The 20,393-nt window shown below is 38.6% G+C and overlaps 1 protein-coding gene across 2 annotated transcripts in view; it reads left to right on the forward strand.

Moving 5' to 3' along the window:
• The window catches only part of PRR16 (proline rich 16), a 234,207-nt gene extending 221,719 nt beyond the window's left edge, over positions 1-12,488 (forward strand). The window contains exon 2 of one of the 2 annotated variants that reach the window (XM_006153163.2): positions 9,943-12,488. In XM_006153163.2, coding sequence (XP_006153225.1) covers positions 9,943-10,700 — 758 coding nt within the window. In that variant the 3' untranslated portion in view covers positions 10,701-12,488. The remainder of the gene's footprint in view (positions 1-9,942) is intronic. The other variant, XM_014589594.2, reaches the window with a different exon arrangement.
• Positions 12,489-20,393: the final 7,905 nt, after the last annotated feature.

Genomic DNA, 20,393 nt, shown 5'->3' on the forward strand with positions numbered 1-20,393 from the left:
CCCGGTTTTTCTTTTTTTCTTTTTTTTTCTTTTTTTTTGCTATAGGGCACATGCGCTCACCAGACAGACAGAGACAGAGAGACAGAAAGAGAGAAATCACCCCCTAAAGGGGATGGCCACGCCACAGTCCCTTCTCCTCCATTCTCCTCTTGGGATCTTGGGCACGCACGCACACGTGCCCAGCGTGAGTTTAAGCCACCGGGTCCGGGACTCGAATCGCGGTCGAGTATGTGGGAATCCAGTGACATAGCCACTACGCTAACTTCTGGTCCCGATATCTGGTTTTTCCAGCACCATTTTCTAAAGAGGTTTTCCTTTTCCCATTGGATTGACTGGTACCCTTTGTAAAAAAATCAGTTGGCTGTATGTTTTCGGGTTTATTTCTTGGGTCTCTACTCTGTTCCATTGGTCCTCATGTCTGTTTTTGTGCCAATACCATGCTGTTTCGATTATCACTGCTTTGTAATATATTTTGGGGTCAGGGAGTGAGATGCCACCAACTCCACTCTTGGTGCAGGATGGCTTTGGCAATACGGGGTCTTTTATGGTTCCAGACAAATTCTATGATTGTCTTTTCTAGATCTGTGAATAATGTCTCTTGTAATTTTATAGGGATTGCATTAAACATGTAGATTAATTTGGGTAGGATTGCCATTTTGATTATATTAATACTGCCAATCCAGGAACATGGGATGTCCTTCCACTTTTTTGTGTCCTTTTCAATTTTCTTAAGGTTTTCATAGTCTTCCTTATAGAAATCTTTGATTTCCTTGATTAGTTTTATTCCTAGGTATCTTACAGTTCTTTAGATATGGTAAATGGGATTAATTTCTTCAGTTATGTCTCTGTCTGCTTATTGTTTGTACATAGAAATGCTATAGATTTTTGTAAGTTAATTTTTGTATCCTGCCACTTTACTGTATGCATTTATTACTTCAAGGAGGTTTTTGTGGATACTGTTGGGTCTTCTACATATACGATCATGTCATCTGAAAACAGATAATTTCAGCTCTTCTTTCCCGGAATAGGGACCCCTATTATTATTATTATCCCTAATAAAAGGAGAAAAGAAATAAAATCCCTTTCCCCTTTTATTTTCTTCTCTTGTCTGATCGTATTGGCTAGGACTTCCAGTACTATACTGAATGCGAGTGGAGAAAGTGGGCAGCCTTGTCTTGTGCCAGTTTTGTTATATGCTAACAATATTAGCTGTAGGTTTTCCACAGATGGCTTTTATTATGCTGAGAAATGATCCTTCTATGCCAATTATCCTGAGAGTCTTTATCATAAAGGAATGTGGTATTTTGTCAAATGTTTTTTATACATCAGTTGAGATGATAATGTAGTTTTTGTCTTTCTTTCTGTTAATAGGCATATTATATTTATGGTTTTGCATATATATATGTTGAGCCACCCTTGCATCCCTGGAATAAAGCCTACCCGATCATGATGAATAACCTTTTTTATATGCTGTTTGAATACAGTTAGCAAGTATCTTGTTGAGAATTTTTGCATCTATATTCATCAGAGATATAGATCTGCAGTTTTCCTTTTTTGTTGTATCTTTGTCTGTTTTGGGTATGAGGGTAACGGAGGCTTCATAGAATGAATCTGAAAGAGTTCCTTCCTTTTGAATCTCTAGAAACAGTGTGAGTAGAATGGGGGTTACCTCTTCTTTAAAAGTTTTGTAAAATATAGAAGTGAAGCCATCGGGACCTGGACTTTTCTTTGTTGGAAGGTTATTTATTACTGATTCAATTCCATTGCATGTTACAGGTCTATTCAGGATTTCTATGTCCTCCTGTGTCAATCTTGGTAGATTATATGACTCCAGGAATTTGTCCATCTCAGCCAGGTTTTCTTCTTTGTTGGCGTAGAGTCACTCATAGTATCCTCTAATGATGCTTTTTATTTCTATTATGTCCATTGTATTGTTGCCTGATTCACTGTGAATTTGATGCATATTTTCTCTCTTCTTCTTAATTAGTCTACTTAATGGTATGTCAATATTGTTTATCTTTTCAAAGAACCAGCTTTTGCTTTCATTTATTTTCTGTATAGTTTGCTTATTTTCTATTTCATTTATTTCTACTCAAATCTTTGTTATCTCTTTTCTCCTGGCATTTTTTTGGATTTTTCTGTTGTTGTTTTTCCATTTCCCTGAGGCATGATATTAGGTTGTCCTTTGGCCACCTTTCCATCTTTTTCTTGCGTACACTAATTGCTATGAACGTCCCTCTTATGCCTGCTTTTGCTGTGTTTTTTCATTTTGTTTTAAATTTCATCCTGTATCATATGATACATTGAAATAGCTTAAGTTAAGTAAGACAGAGATGTATGATTATAAGAATACAGTAGATTCCTTGTCTGGGTAATTTATTCCTCTCTCACTTGACTATAATAAAGTCCAACTGGCCACATAAATAAACTGCAGCACCCTTCAATATGTTCTCCACATGGCATCTGTAAGGACTACCTCATTTTTTCTATCTATTTTTAACTAGTGTTAAATATTACTCTGCCTTAGAAAAGGAGGACACCCTGCCATTTGCCACTTTACAGATGGACCTGGAAGAGATTGTGCTAAGTGAAATAAGCCAGACACAGGAAGAAAATAATATTGCATGATCTCACTTATGTTTGTAATCTTCAAAAAAAAAGTTAAGATATATAGAGATAGAGAATAAAACAGTGGTAGTCAGTTTTGGGGGAGGAAAATGAAGAGATTAGGGAGATGTAGGTCAAAGGATATGAAGTAGGAAATATTATAATACAAACAAGTCAAAGATCCGATGTGCAGCATGAGAACTGTAGTTAATAATAGCGTGTTGTAATCAGGATTTTTACTGAATGAGTTGATTATAGCTGATCTTGCCATGAGGTATGGGGGATGAGTAAGTATGTGAGATGATGGATAAGTTAATTTGTTTCATTACAATGATCATTTGACTATATATATATCTTATCATTTCATGTCATATACCACAAGTGTACACTATTTACATATTTCTTTTTTAATTTGCCAGAGGGCACATGTACTCACCAGAGGAAGACAGAGACAGACAGAGAGAGTGACAAAGCATCCCCCGTCCCTCACCATGGGGAATGGTCACACTGCAATCCCTTCTCCTCAAAATACTGAAAGGAGAAGGAATTGTGGTGTGGTTGTCCCCTCGGGGATGATTTCTCACTTTTCCTCTCTGTCTCTCTCTCTCTGGTGAGCACATGCACCCAAGGGCAAAAAGAAAGAAAAATTTTAAAAAGATTTAGGCTAAGTCTTTTTGCTTCTTATTGTTTTTGTTGTATAATGATTTATTCAGTTATTTACCTGCTATATCTTATTACTGTCACTTTATTTTCAATCTTTCCATATTTCTTTTGATAGCAATCATTATTTTTTAATAAATTATTATTAATAAATTGTGATCATAAATATATTGAAATATTTTCTTCTGATAGCTTATGCAATGATTTGAACTTATTATGCTTTTTCTTATTTCTTTAAGTTTACTTATTTTCAGCCTTTTAAAATTAATTAATTAATTATTTTTTTAGTGTAATTTTTGCTATAGGGCTTGTGTGCTTGCTGGAGACACAGAGAGAGACAGAGAGACGGAAAGTGAGAAGTCACTCTCTCCCCCCACGCTAGGGGGATGACCACACCTCAGTCTCTTCTCCGTTCTCCTTTCAGGATTTTGGGCACACACCTGGCATGCGTTTCAAGTCACAGGATCTGGGACTTGAACTGTGATTGTTTATGTGCGAGTCCAGCGCCCCAACCACTACACCACCTACTGGTCTCTTTTCAGCCATTTTTGCAGTAGGTTTATTGAATTTTCTTTACTCACCTTTTTATTTCTTATGTGATTTTAGAAGTTATCATTTTAAGTCTGTTATTTCAGTAATTACCCTAAATATAGTTGACATGTATTCTTGTCTAAATAAAATCTAAAATATCCAGTAGATACTAATTTTCCTTACACACACACACACACACACACACACACACACAAAACATAATGATCTTAAAATGCTTTAATTCTGATTGGTCTACAATCAGACATGATTTTTCTTAGTATTTTATTTCACATTTATCTAACACTCTCCTAAATTAGTCATTAATATATTATTGTTTTAGGGACCAGCAGTTAGTGTAATGGCTATGTCGCTGGACTCCCATGTAGTCGACTGCAGTTCACGTCCCGGACCTGGTGGCTTAAACTCATGCCGGGCGCATGTGCGTGCGTGCCCAAGATCCTGAGAGGAGAATGGAGGAGCAGAAATTGCAGCGTGGCTATTCCCCTGGAGGGTGATTTCTTGCTTTCTGTCTCTCTTTCTCTCTGTCTTTTCGGCGAGCGCACATGCCCTATAACAAAAATTTCTCAAAAAAAAATATTATTGTTTTTATAATCAGTGCATATTTTGATTTACACGTCTGCCATTTTCATTATCCATCTATGCTCACATCCAATTGTTCCTTCCGATTCTTTTTTTTTTTTTTTTACTTTTCACTGAGTTATTATTTAAATAGTGAGTTATAAGAATACTCTCTCAGACTTTATTGTCTGAAAATGTCTATTTCTCTCACTTTTACATAGAGGCTAAACTATATTACATTTCCAATCACTTTCTTTCAGCATGAAATGCATTTCTAAATTATCTTGAAGCCTCTATTACCTGTGTAAAGATCTCCTGTCAGCCTCGTTTTTATCACTCTACAAATATTTGGTGTTCCTTTTGGTTGTTGTTGTAAAACATTTATCATTGATTTTCAGTGTTCCGTAGTTTCACTATAGTTGTGTCTGGTTTTGTTTGTATTTTCCTGCTCGATATTCTGTGTACTTTACCTAGAGGATGCTTCAGTTTTGAAAAATGCTAATTCGTTGTATATTCAATTTTCTTTGAATGTTTCTTCTCTCAGATCTAGAGCTCTTTAAAACTATGTGGCACTTCAGCACAATTCAAGGGCCCTCACGGTCTGGCCACTCCCTCACTCCTCAGCCTCATCTCTCATCTCTCACAGTGCCCTTCAGCCAAAATGGTCTTTTTAAAATCGCTCTCACTCAGGAGCTCTCTTTTATCAGAGGACTTTGATCAGGCTCTTCCCTGAGAGGATTGCTTGAGCCACTCCTCTTCTACCAGTTAGCTCGGTCTCAGCCTTCAGAAATGCCTCTCTGACCTCTGATGGGGTCCCGTTGCCTTCTTCTAACATCTCCTATTCTTCTGAGCACTCAAGGCAGTTGCACTTTTGCAATTACTTGTTGGAAAATTTAGTTAAAGTCAGGATCTTCCACTAGTTTCCTTGACCCATGATGGTAGTGTTTTATTTTTACATTTTATCCTCTTGCCATTTCACAGACGCTCAGGAAATACCTCTGTAGAGACTAAAGCCAGCCAGGAGCCATCAAGCCTTCAGGAGCTTAGGATGCATTTGTTCATTTCTGTAATTCAGCTCCACTTCCCTCACGGCCGAGGACCTCTCTCTGCTCGGCTGCAGATATAGCACTATAAAAGGGCAGTGGTAGATACCTCTCCAGGTAAACAGGACACAGGAGCCAAGAACCAAAAGTGTCCCTCTACCTCTGACATTATTATTTTTTAAGGTTTTTAGGAAGTGTGCTTGCTGGAGAAAGAGGAGACAGTAAGAGAGCAAGAGAGAAAGTGAGAAATCACACCCCACCACCTGAGGGGGAATGGCTTCCCTGCAATCCCTTTTTCTCTGTTAGCCTCCTGGGATTTTAAGTGTGCATGCGCATGTGCCCAGTGTGAATCTCTTTCAAGCCACCAGGTCCAGGACTAGAACCATGGTCAGCCATGTAGGAGTCCAGTGCCTTAATTCTTACGCCAACTACTGGACACAAACTTCTGACATTCTTTAGATGTCACTTTGCACTTTAATTTCTACAGTATCTGGTTTAGAACTAGAGAATGCGCCAGGAGCTCTGTGGTCATGTAGAGGTAAGTCCTTTTTCAGCCCATTTTCTTTTAGAATAACTGAGTGAGTTTTCACATTGTAACACCTCCAGAAATCAAGAGGAAAGAAAATGCTTTTGCTCACATTTGGACCAATGAAATAACCATCAATGCATTTAGTTAACAAATATTTGCAGAGTCTCTAATAAGTACCAGCAGCTACATTAGGCCTTTAGAATACAAAAGAAAAAGAAACAAGAGCCCTGGTCTCATTGAGATTAGAGTCTACCGGGGAAATATTTCAATACTCATAATACCACTGCACACAAAATAATGGGAAGGCTTTGAATGAAAGAAGTAGGATTCCTTGTGAATATTTAATACATTAATTTAATCTGTAATTGCAATAGGAGGGGGAAGGCTTACTTCATGATTGACTCTTGAGCTAAGATTTTGAAGATGTGTGGGAATTAGTTAAACACGGAGACAAGCTCAGAGAATTTCATGAAGCAATGCTAGCATGGACAGACATCCTGCAGCAGGAAGTAACTGGCAATTGGGAGGGTATAAAGAAAAGTAGGAGGAATCTGAAAACATACATGAAAGGGAAACTCTTGGAGTTGGAGGTACAGTTATTTAGCAGTTAAGAGAGTGATATGATGGAATGGATTGAAACTTGCTAACAAGGGCCAATCATATTTTTAGAAATTTTGTGAGCTGGTTGTTAAACACAAGCAGTATTTAAAACGAAAGCTATGTAAATGGACATTTAAGCAAATTACATTGAACATGAAGATTTGCTAATTACCCCGCTGTTCTTGTTTTACAACATTTCACTATTATCGGTGCTCTTGAGTCCACTGTGTCCGTATTGTAAAGACGCTTTATGCTGGTGTGCTGCTACGTGTTTCTACCACCTTCACCTTCAGTGATGTCGCATCACGCCCAATCAACCGCAGGGAGATCCTGCGCCATGAAATCTGAGCAACTCTTCAGATTAAGCCTCCTGTCTTAGTCCAGCATTGTGCTGCTGACAGAAATAGCTTAGACTGGGTGATCTGTAAGGAAATTGAGGTATTCTGATTTCCAGTCCTGGTGGCTGGAAAGTCCAAAGGCATCACAAAAAGGCAGAAGGCAGAAACCTGAGCAGAGCAGGATGCGGTCTGTACCCATAGCCACGCGGCCCCTGCCTGGCTCATCCCCTCTGATGTACACACTGGACTCACTCATGGGGCTCTGCCCTAATGACTTTATCACACTCAAAGACTCCACCCTGGACGCCGTGAAGGAATTGTTTCACTTAACTCCTTTAAAGTATAACCGAGTTTCAGCACGGGAACTTCTGGGGGACAGACAATCACAAAATCAAAGTGTAAAACGTGGGCCTTTGGGGGACGAACCATAGCAACTGCCTTACCCTCCAAGAGCCAGTTGTTTAACACTTACTAGCTTCTTATCCAGCGAGAATATTCAGGGCCTTGAAGGCCATGTTAAGACAGATCTTTATCACAGGAAAAATGAGCAGGCATCGAAAGGTTTAAAGTAAGAAGCTGACAAGAGGATATACCTTAAGAAAAACGTTACTGATATTATAGAAATAAAATAAAAAACAAAATGACTCTGGGTGGGTCTATATGGTAAATAATGGAGGCTCAGACTAGGATCTAAAAGAAAATAGAGACGTGATGCATTTAAGATGAATTTAGGAACTAAAATCGAAGGATTTGTTCTCCAGGAGCCTTGGACAGCAGATGAAAGTGAAAATGAAAGAGAAATGTCAATAATTATTTGTAGATTTCAGACTATTTGACATGGCAAGAGCAGAGGGGTGCCATTTGCTGAAAGAGAAAATAGTGGAGAAAGTTCGTTGAATTGGTTGCATTTGTTAAAAGTGTTGAAACTGTTGAAATATTGAGAGACAAAACTGGTGGCTTTGGCCTGCCTTATAAAAACAGTTGCCCAAGAGACTCGTGAGGAAGAAATAGTAAGTCTCTCTCCTCCCCAGCTTCTGGATTCTTAAGAGGTTTTCATTTTTAGTGCAATCCTACCACCATGAGTCAGAATAAATTTCATAGTCTTTTCATTTTTTTTGTAAGAGGGAATTTTGCTCTAGAGCATGTGAGCTCACCAGAGAGATAGAGACAGAGAGATAAAGTGAGAAATCACCCCTTGGGGGGATGGCCTCACTTCAATCCCTTCTTCTCCATTCTCCTCTGGGGACTTTGGGTGCAAATGCACACATGCCCAGTATGTTTCAAGCCTCTGGGTCTGAGACTTGAACCTCAATTGACCATGTGGCAGTTCAGTACTTTAACCACTCACTACACCACCTGCTGGCCCCTCAACTTCACAGTTGAATAAACTTGGATCTAGGTAAGAAAGGAGATAAAAAATCTCCATGTGGAATAAATGAAATGAAATGTGTAAAGTGAAGAGACATGAATAAGCTTTTTTTAAAAAAGTTCCATTTTCATTCTGCACAGTAATGCCTCTATGGTGGCCGTGAGAATGGGCTGAGATCTCTGCAGGTAGTGGCAGTGACTAAGCGACACCAAGGCCAGGCTCTAAAGTGCAGCATTAGAGCGGAGGTCATGCTGTCCACAAGCTGCTTCCAGCCAGTGACAATAAGCCAGAGATACCAAGGCAACCAGTCATGGGAGACACCCTAATTGCCTTGCAGAGCTTTCCTGAAAACTGCATTGTCTGAGGTCCTTCCACCCAGTCTTTCTGTATCTTAGGCTTTCTTCACACTAACTCAGACCTGCCTCACATCCTCATGGCCCTGACAGCCTTGTCTGCCTCCTGCCTCTGCCTGTGTCTATCCCAGGCCTTCTGTGGTCGAGACATATGCTTTTTATTAGTGTAGAACCTGGGCCCAAGTGAATTTCCAATCCCTGTCCCTAAGGTCAACAGCTTTTGCATCTGCCCTCTCCCAGAAGCGGAGGATCTTTGCCTGTGTCTTAGAGGTGGGAGACTTCGTGCTGCTTTGCTTTGTCAGTGAGATAGGTGGGTCCAGGAAGTGGATGGGGTTTTGCTCTTTCGTGCCCCAGAAGGACTCTTTCCAGACCTTTCCCTCCCCTCAACCTTTCACATGAGAGACTCACAGAAAAGAGGCAGTGATTGAGTACAGAAGACATTGCCTGGGCTCCTAAGAACTCTCAAGTGTCCTGAGAGCACACATTCTGCCTTTAGCTGGTCATCATAGTCTTGCTGTCTTGTCCACTCACTTTTGTGCCGGCTGTCTTTTTTTCCTGTGATTTTTTTTTTTCCCACAGGAGAAAAAAATTAAGATGCATTTAGGAAGTAAAATAGGACTTATTCTCCAGGCGCCTTGGACAGAAGATGAAAGTGAAAATGAGAGGGAAGTGTCCATGATAATTTGTAGATTTCTGACTATTTAACATGGTGAGAGCAGAGGGGTGCCATTTGCTGAAAGGGAAAACACTGGAAGAAGTTCCTTGAATTTGTGGCGTTTGTTACATGTGGTGAAACTGTTGAACTTATAGGCCTTGGAAATACTGAAAGAGTGAGCAGGTGGGCTGTCTACTTCAGAGGGCTTGAAACTCTTGAATGCTCATTCGATTGTTTTGTAATCTCCTTTCTCTGATGGTCTTAAGAAAAGGTATGATTTTTCAGATCGTCTGGCTTTTTCTCCGGTTCAGCAGAGAAGCAATGCTCTGTAACTTTCCACGTTCTCAACAGAAGGGAGGTAATCTGTCCTTCTTTGTAAGAATCAGTTTTAATTCTGTACCCGGGTTCCATCTTTGGTGAGTTCAGCTGAGTCAGGAATAGAGTGTGCACAGCCATGGCATATTACATTCTAGGTGTGTGAAATTATGTGATCAAGCAGTCGGCACTGGGTGCGATGGCCGCTCTTCTGTAAATGTACTGACCAAAAACATGAAGCACGAAGGAATATGCACAGTCTCAGCCAACGTTCCGCAGCCCATTCCATCTAGACAGAAGGAAATTGTTTCTGATATATTTTTCTTTGGTTCATTCAACATAGTGACCTTGTCCTTTTCTGCCAGGTGGTTGACCAGATTGATACCCTGACCTCTGACCTACAGCTGGAGGATGAGATGACCGACAGCTCCAAAACCGACACGCTCAACAGCAGCTCCAGCGGCACCACGGCCTCCAGCATCGAGAAGATCAAGGTGCAGGCCAACGCGCCGCTCATCAAACCCCCGGCACACCCGTCTGCCATCCTCACCGTTTTGAGAAAGCCAAACCCTCCACCGCCCCCTCCGCGGCTGACACCTGTGAAGTGTGAAGACCCCCAAAGGGTGGTGTCAACTGCCAATCCTGTGAAGACCAATGGCACCCTCCTGCGAAACGGAGGCATTCCCGGAGGACCGAACACGATTCCAAATGGAGATGTCTGCTGCATACCCAACAGTAACTTGGACAAGGCTCCAGTGCAGACTCTGATGCATAGACCTGACAAAGACAGGTGTCCCCAGGTGGGGCCTCGGGAGCGAGTACGGTTTAATGAGCAAGTGCAGTACCATGGCTGTTGTCCTGACTGCGATACCCGGTTTACCATGAAAAACAGGGAGGTCCACCTACACAGCGGACCGGGCCACCCACCAGGAAAGATTCCTCACCAAGGTCCTCCCCTCCCACCACCACCCCATCTTCCTCCTTTCCCGCTAGAAAACGGGGGGCTGGGAGTAAGCCACAGCAACAGCTTCCCCCCTCTCAGACCTGCGACTGTGCCTCCTCCCCCTGCACCGAAACCACAGAAGACGATCTTGAGAAAATCAACCACTACCACAGTGTGATGTATGGCATTTCAAAAAAGGTTTTGTTTTATTTTTTAATTTTCTATATTATAAACATAAAATAATAAAAGAGCACTTTCTACTCAAGCAATAAAAAGCCCAAATATATTAATCCTGCATTCAGCAAAGTGGCATAAAAATCACCTGGTAAGTATGCAGTAAATTGCTTATATCCTGGGTGTACATTATTTTAAATATTGTATCATCAAAAACCACAGAGTAATGAAAACACCTGAATGCATTGTCGTTGCAACTGACCTATGACAAACTGTGACCTGCAGATTTCAAATATTTTGATTTAATCTACGAGATGGGATTTGATTCATTTTATTCATGCCTAACTCATCTATGCATTAATAACATGTCATACTCTTAACTTTGATCTAATGCTTTTTAATAAGAAATTTTAATACCGAAGGACTATTTTGTTATTTTTTTCTAAAGATGTTTGTCACTAGTTTTGCATTATTAAATGCTGAGGACAATACCAAAAAGTTTATTTTCTATACTACGCAATTATGAATTATATGTTCAGCGATAATATGTAATAAAATATTTTGGTCTGTGGAGATATCATTCTATCAATAAACAACAGTAAATAATGGCAAAACCAAATGTTCCTCAGAGTTAAAATGAAGCATTCATTCATTTAATCCCATGTTTATATTCATCAAAATGGGCAGTAATCCTGACAGAGTTGGGAGAGGATCACAGTGAGTGTATGTCAGAATTTTATAAAATTAGATATGATAATCCATGCCCCAGCTAGAACTTTACACATTTAAGTTAGAATTAGATATGATAATCCATGCCCCAGCTACAACTATGTACCTGTGTAAAGTGCAGGGATTCAGGAATCATCTATTGAACTCCCCTAGAACCTCCTCACTTTCCTCATTCTTCAGCACACAACACAACCTGTTCATTAAAACCATGGAATGATTTGCCTTCTGCATCAACAAACTCTGCCTCCTTGAGGGAACCCACATTTACAAGAGAATTACAGGGAAATGCATAGATGCTTCTGGTAACAGGATATGTTTACCACCAGCCTTAGACTTGTTTTAGGATTTGAAAGATGCCATGGTTCTTTACTGTCCTATAGAAAAAAGAGAAGGAATCTTTCCCTTCCACCAAATAAGTTTTTCTCTTCCGTCTCATTCATCAGGTGAGCAGTCTTATCCACCCATGGACCGAGTTCAGTTCCCAACTGCATGGACTTTTCCTCTGAAATCAGAATGAATTTATTTTCCCTAAAAGTCATGATGAGGACTGGTGCCTGAACAAAATTGGCCCACTAGGTGGTTAGAGTAGGAGTCACCTTTGGTGGAAATTTATTCATCCTTCAACTTTAATAGAGACTTCAGTTACCCTTCTTGAATATTTGATTTTTGATCTCAAGACTTAGTTTTGCTGCTTCAAGGAGTTAGTCTTCAACCATATTTCTTCGTTTTGTTTTGTTTTTATTTCAAGCTATTTCATGGTAATTTGGAATACTGTTTTTAAATATCTTCCTATGAACAAATGATAATATATTTTAAGAAGAATACAGAAATAAGATAGGCTTTATTTTTTAAAGGAACAATTGAATGAATGAAAACATAGAATGCCATGTTGAACACTTCCTCGGCATGATTTTATTGTGTATGTGTTGCACATGAAGAGATGCCAGTGAACAACCGAACTTTTCAAAAAGTTGCAAATATAAGTACAATAATCAAGAAAGACCATAAACAATTATTAACTGTATGATTAGTATGTTTAATAAATATGAGCCAGGTAAATAAATAATCGACTTGTTGAATACCAAAGTAACGTGTTCTTAACTTTTTAACGCATGCTTTTAGTCTTGATATAAATGCACCCAGAGTTTCATCATCTCTCTAGATTTAAATAATGCCTTTTTCACATGTCCATCAAGTGATAGGTCATTTGAGATTATGAGAAGTCTAGAAGACATGCATTTTTCTCTCTCCAGCTCATCTTCCTCTTTGGCTAGTTACTGTCACCTGATAATCGGCTATAGTTTGGGACCATAACTCTTTATCAGTGACCATGAACCAAGATAGAACTTTGTAACCACCAGAAATAATCCACAGAGTAGATATCTTGCTTGCAATAATAAAGGAGGCTGAAGAAAGAGGATCAGTCAAGCTGGTTGAATGAGAACATTGAGTCAGACACCCAAAAATAAACTCAGAGGTCCAAATCTAGCTCTTTTCCTCAAAGTATAGACAAAACTTCCCCAAGAAAGACCATCTTTTTCTGTTTGGTTGGTGACATATGCCAAAACACCTTTTTGTAGTCAACATATTTATAACTACTGAGTTAGTTATAACTCAGTGAGTTAAATTTCAACCATAACATGTTAGTCATTAACTGTACTCTTTTATTGTAGTTCATTTATTATAATCAACCAATATTAAATGTTAAATTACAGCAGTAATCTGTCGCAGTCAAAACTTTCATTTGAGTTTATTTATTCCATATTATTTCCTTTTTTTTTCATTAATGTAGGGGGTATATTGTACCAATAGATGCTCTAGCCCAGCTGATAATTTTGCAACATTCATTGGAACTTAGTTGTCTTAAAATATAGGTAAACTTACAAAATATGGAAAGCAGTTACCATAGAGCATCATAATATTTGCCTAGAAACTGGCAATTAAACTGTCATAAGTGGCAGTGCAGTTCTTGTAATCTGTCGCAGTCAAAACTTTCATTTGAGTGTATTTATTCCATATTATTTCCTTTTTTTTTTTCATTAATGTAGGGGGTATATTGTACCAATAGATGCTCTAGCCCAGCTGATAATTTTGCAACATTCATTGGAACTTAGTTGTCTTAAAATATAGGTAAACTTACAAAATATGGAAAGCAGTTACCATAGAGCATCATAATATTTGCCTAGAAACTGGCAATTAAACTGTCATAAGTGGCAGTGCAGTTCTTGTAATCAGCAGCTTTGCTTTCAAATTTAAATTTCAGAGTGCAAGCTCCCCACGTCGACCATTAAATCATCATAAACATGGTATTTCATTCCTCTTCCAGAAGATGCCAAACAGAAATGCTTTTTTAAAAATCCTCATGTACAACTGCTTTTTTTAAAAAAAATATATATGCATTTGAATACTTTTGTTGGCGCATAGTATGTACTACAAAGCAAACATTCATTCTCCTTTGAAGGTAGTGTCTCTACAAGATGTAAAATAATAATACACCACTTCTGATGACATCCAAGATCCTTGTACAGTGTAAAAACAGAACATATTTCACAAGACATGGTACTCATTAAATTGTAATAGAAAAGGTTTTCGAATTATAGTTTAAACAAAGATCCTCACATTTCAGGAGGTGATTGTATCTCTACCAATGAAAGGCAGAAAGAAGATAAAAATTGACCAAAGTTCCTGTGTACCTCCGACAGTTACAGCAGTTATCAAAGAAAAAAAAGAGCTGATTTTTTTTAGGGCCCATGTCAGCTAAATATAAAAATACCTTCACAAAGATACAAGGGCATGCAAGAAAAAGAAGGTTCCCACTCTACCAATTTGACATTATTATAGTCAAACCTCCCCTCATTAGCTTAATAATATTCTGGGGGGAAATGATCTGCTATTAGCAGAACTGGTTTAATTAGCTTAAAAATTTTGTGTTGAGTTATAACTGAACCTTAATTATTTAAGGAATAAAAGAATAAGGCATGCCATTAGATGACTTTCTTTGGTCAGATCAGACCAGAGCAGGAGCTACACACAGTCTCTGAAACTATACGGGAATTTTATCTGCAAATTCTAATTATAGCGTTTTTGGGGTGCTCCATAAAGAAAAGTCTGAGTAGTTTGACATTTAATTGCACCGGGAATGGTGCAATCAAGTCATGAATCACTGCCTTGACTGAATTTTTTCCCATAGAGTATATGTAATAATGCAGTGCTGAGTCTTATAATTATCCTGAAGATCCCGTCTCTTTTTCCTAATTCTCTGTTGGTAGCACATTTTGCAATAATGTGCACTCAATGTTGTAGCAAACGATTACACTGTAATGTACTTGATAAAATACTGATGATTTCCAAGTGAAGAATTGATTCATGAACAATAAAGCTCCATAAAAAATCCATATAAATGTAATTAGATAAAGTGCATAGAATCTGACCATTACCAGACATTATCACAAAACTCACAGGGCATTTTCTGGGTCAATGCATAGTTACGACACCATACAGTTTTAGAGTAAACATTTTAGAGTTTGAGACTCCTTCCAGTGGCATGATTCTGAAATAATGTCAGTTGTGAAGTTGCCATCAGGATACACAGCAGTGCTGAATATAAAACTGCAGTTAGCTACATCTTAGTGAGCAGTGATGGTGCAGGGTGCCATTTCATCTGAAGCATTTGGATTTATCATTCTATTCTTCTGGGAGGGAAAAGTGCAACATAAAACAGTGTGCAAATGGCCCTCTCTTTAAAACACAAGGAAATCAACATGGGATATAGAATTGTGTGAAGGTCAAGAGAAAATAAGGAAGAAATATTGCTTATAAATGATAACTTCTAAACTGATCAAAGATGGGTAGACTGGTATGCTAAGTTCTTTCCAAAGCCTTACTTATCTCTAATACTAATGTATAAAATAGGAATTTTTTTAAAGCTCTTTATTGTTTTATTCCATGAGAGAGAGAGAGAGAGAGAGACAGGCATCTCTACAAGGCTCCCATGCCATGATCACCCCCAGCCCAAGACAAATGGATCATGCGCATGCATGTGCCTGGTATGGTCAGGGGAGTCTCTAGACATGAACCTAGAACCTCCCGATGTGGACAGCCTTACAGAGCATGGCACCACCACTGTACCACCATTAAGCCCCTATAATGAATATTTTTATTTTAATGTACTCGTGGAGAAATCTAAGTCTTTGATTTCAGTATTATGCCAAAATTGTCCCCTTATTAAGTATTGGGCATGCATTTCAGTGCCAGCATTATTCCTATGCATTTTCTTTCCTAAACATCATTTAATTTGCAGTTCATAGCCCTAAACTTCGCAAATTTTCCTTTATTTGGAGCAGTTATTTTGATTCTTGAAAGGGGTTACCTAATGTTGTTTTGACATTCTTAATACGTTTGATCTTTGCAGAATATGAAAGGGATTTCAGGCAATTTAGCTCTTGTCCAAAATGAATGAACTGCTGAATAATGCAAGCCTCATTTTTTCATGTATTATACAAGTTACTTCACCTCAAATGGATCATGCGCATGCATGTGCCTGGTATGGTCAGGGGAATCTCTAGACATGAACCTAGAACCTCCCGATGTGGACAGCCTTACAGAGCATGGCACCACCACTGTACCACCATTAAGCCCCTATAATGAATATTTTTATTTTAATGTACTCGTGGAGAAATCTAAGTCTTTGATTTCAGTATTATGCCAAAATTGTCCCCTTATTAAGTATTGGGCATGCATTTCAGTGCCAGCATTATTCCTATGCATTTTCTTTCCTAAACATCATTTAATTTGCAGTTCATAGCCCTAAACTTCGCAAATTTTCCTTTATTTGGAGCAGTTATTTTGATTCTTGAAAGGGGTTACCTAATGTTGTTTTGACATTCTTAATACGTTTGATCTTTGCAGAATATGAAAGGGATTTCAGGCAATTTAGCTCTTGTCCAAAATGAATGAACTGCTGAATAATGCAAGCCTCATTTTTTCATGTATTATACAAGTTACTTCACCTTTTTTTTTTTTTCTCAGTTCAAAGACTATTATTTTGGGCCTTTTTCCTTAGAAGTTCTTATTTCATAGTATTAATATCAGTGACCCTGAATGTGTCACCATCTTTCATTCATACATCATTTGTGAATTTCATCTATTTAACATTGACCCTTAGAGCTAAACATGACAATAGATCCACTCTGGAAGTTCAAAAGAACTAGCACATTAGAATTCTCTTTAATAAAAATATTTTAATCCTTTTGTTATTAGCCTATAGATATGATTTTTCACTATTTGGTAATCCCAACCACCACAAGGGGTTTTGAACCAGCTAAATAAAACAATGCGTGTGTATCAGCTCATGGTGACAAGATGTATGATATCTACTCCTAATCAAGAGCTTCCTCTCTGCTGCTCTTCTAAGTGTTCTGCATATATTATTTTTCTCTCATAACATCATTCTTCCTCCATAATAACCTGATGTCTTAGCCATTATAATGATCACATTTTACAATGGAAAACTATGTCACCAGAAACTGCATACTCATGATCTTAGCGCCAGTGAGTGGCCACGCCAGAGCTGTAAGGGAGGTGGTTCATCTCCCTGACTCCGATTCTTTGTCCCTTTCAGAACTGCCCCAAGCATGGACCTGACAAAATGTACCTGTAAGTCCTATATATTCGTAGACCTGAAAATCATCATCTTGGGGACATTGCCTGAGAAAGTTGTTGGAAGATATAAAATAAGAAAATAGATGTATTTCTATATTCGTTAAGGTAGACTAGCTGTGTATCAAATAACCTAAACATCTCAGAGCCGTTGGAGTTTTTTCTTGCTCACTCAAATTTTGTCCTGGGTCTGAAAGACTCTCTCAGGCAGGAGTTCCCTCAAATAGTCGTTCAGCAATACAGACTTGACCATGTGACTCTGAAATCCTCATCCAGGACTACTACAATATATAGAACAGGGAAACTGGGGAATCTTATCAGTGCTTCTCCCTCAGCTCTTGTGTACTTCATTGGGTTGGCTAAGACTAGACCTATGGCCACACCTGTGGTCCTCGTGTGCTCAGAGTGTGAAGGGAATCCACTTGAGGGTGAGCCCAAGTCATGCTCTCCACCATTTCCAAATGGGCGACTGCTTGGTCTGCGTATAACTGGAATATTTTACAGACTTCCATGCACTTCTTCTTTTTTTATTTTTTATTTTGTCTGTATTACCTAATGTCCATTTAATCTGGCCACAAATTAAGATGCCACACAACTGGCGCTGGCAGGTGGCATGATGGTTAAGGTGCTAGACTCCTAGATGGCCACCGGTGGCTCAGGTCCAGGAGCTGCTGGCTTGTTTTCTCACTTTCCCTCCCTCTGGTCAAATTTTTTTAAAAAAATAATAATAAGTAAAATTAAAATACGTTTTTTAAAAATGCCACATTATTTTAAGCAAAAACTAACAACAGTCTCATTAACAGTTTTAGTGGAGGGATTTTTTTGTTTGTCTTTTTCGGAGATGTTTTTGCTATAGGGCGCATGAACTTGCCAGAAAGACAGAGACAGAAAGCAAGAAATCACCCCCGACGGGGCTGGCCACACCACAGTCCCTTCTCCTCCATTCTCCTTTCAGGATCTTGGGCATGTACACACACATGTATCCAGGATGAGTTTAAGCCACCGGGTCTAGGACTTGAACTGCAGTTGACTACATGGGAGTCCAGCGACATAACCATTATGCCAATTGTTGTATTCTTTTGCTATCTAATGTATTTAAATTCTGTCTGAGGATGTAAAAACCACATTTTTAGTTAAATATTTCAGAATTACATATTAATTTTTGTCATAAGTCTAAATATTTTTTCAATAAATTAAGTTGTGTGAATTAACCACATTTTTAGTTAAATATTTCAGAATTATGTATTAATTTTTGTCATAAGTCTAAATTTTTTTCAATAAATTAAGTTGTATGAATAATTGTCTCCCTAAGGATATATAAATCTAACTTTAACATATATACTTACCTGTCCAGATCATCAGAGAAATAGGAAGTCCTACGGCCGTTTAGGTCATCGATGACATAAATTCATAAATATTATATTATAATATGTGTGCATATTTTACTAAGCTAGGGGGAATATATTAGGGTAAAAATATCTATTTGAAACCAAACAGCCTAGGTTTATATCTTGATTTTTCCAATTCCTAAGTATTCCTGATCAAATTCCTTAACCAAGCCTGAGGCTGTTGTATCATGAATTCTGGACTCACCCAAAGCTCCATTATAATCACAGGGCAAGGAAAGTCATATCCACAGGAGGGCGTTGCAGCTGTGCAAACCCAAGTTAACTTTTTTTTTTTAAGATTTATTTAATGTCATTTATTATTATTATTTTAAATTTACATTAATCTTGCATATGCATTCACCAGAAAGAGACAGGGACACGGGGGAGGGGAGGAGTAAGAAATTGAGCTGCCAGGTCTAAGATTTGAACCGCCGTCAGCCATGTGAGAGTCCAGTGCCCTAACCACCATATCACCTGCTCCTCCCACTGCTAAGTGAACTTCTATACATCATGCCTATGACCTTCAGTTCTTTTCAAGGAAACAATGATGAAATGTAAAATGGATGAGGCACCAGGGATACACAACTTCCGGATTCAACAGGCCTGCACCCTGCAGATCACTGAATAAAATCACCAAATTATCTGAGCCCATTTTATGCACGTGTCTCCCAAACTCTTCTAGCACCCTGCAGACTGGAGCTGGCTAGACTGTGGACCCAGTTAGAGCCATTATTACTCTGTGTTTGTGTTACATGTCATCCTGTTATTGAGATGAAAACCCTTCTGCTGACAGAATCGGTTACATACATGGTTCAGCTAAATCATATTTTCCGTTATTTATTTGCTCAAACTCCAACTCTTTATCAGCTCATGTCCCCCTTATGGTCCCCAAACTAGAAACTGCTTTTCATCTGTTCCTCACAATGTATTTGTTGCCCAGATTAGTTTCACACATCTGATTCCTACTGTAGAGACACTGATATGATTAGCCGTCTCCACTGCCCGCTCTCCCTGACTCTTCCGCCTTCACCCTTCCTCCAAAGGGCACCAGATGCCAGCACATTATATGGACCTAATTAATGAATGCAAAAGTCATTTATAAATGGTTAGAACTCAAACAAATGCAAGTCATTGTTATTAGTAAGTTACCCATGCTCCTTAATATGGTAGGTTGCTCTGTGAACATTTTACTCAAATGTTCACATAGTTATTGTTATAGGGTAAGCTTAATGCTTTCCTTAGAATTCTGCCAGTTCATATGTAGAAGTCTCATTTTGTATTTATTACATATTGTGAATTAGCAAGTCAGAAGATGAACATGGTAGAAATCTTGAGGTGTCTGCCACAAAGAGTACAGTTTGTTCAACTATTTTGACAAGTGCAGCTTAGTCTTAATTACTTATGATAATATGTAATAGCACATGAAGAGATTCATTTCTAGTATAATTTGTCAGACTAATTAAACTCGAATACCTCTAGGCAGCTATACATCTAAGAACATTTGTTCTAATAAGAGATTAAATCATCCAGCTTCTATTTAAAAGATAAAATGTCTATATTTGTGTTTAAAAATATCATTTAGGAGTGATATTTTTAAATATATGCCAAAACATTAACTGTTAATGTGTGTCATATATTTGAAATATATATTAGATATTTATGGGGCCAGCAATTTTCTTAATCGGCTGGACTCCCATGTAGTCAACTACGATTCAAGTCCCAGACCAGTGGCTTAAACTCATGCCGAGAGTGTGTGCGTGCATGTCCAAGATCCAGAGAAAAGAATGGAGGAGAAGGGATTGCAGCGTGGCCATCCCCCAGGGTGTGATTTCTCACTTTCTGTCTCTGACTCTCTCTGTCTTTCTGGTTAGTACACATGCCCTAGAGCAAAAACCTCTCCCTCCCCCCCCAAATTATATATT

The sequence above is a fragment of the Tupaia chinensis genome, unplaced genomic scaffold, assembly GCF_000334495.1.
Source record: "Tupaia chinensis unplaced genomic scaffold, TupChi_1.0 Scaffold000364_1, whole genome shotgun sequence".
NCBI classification, from domain to species: domain Eukaryota; kingdom Metazoa; phylum Chordata; class Mammalia; order Scandentia; family Tupaiidae; genus Tupaia; species Tupaia belangeri.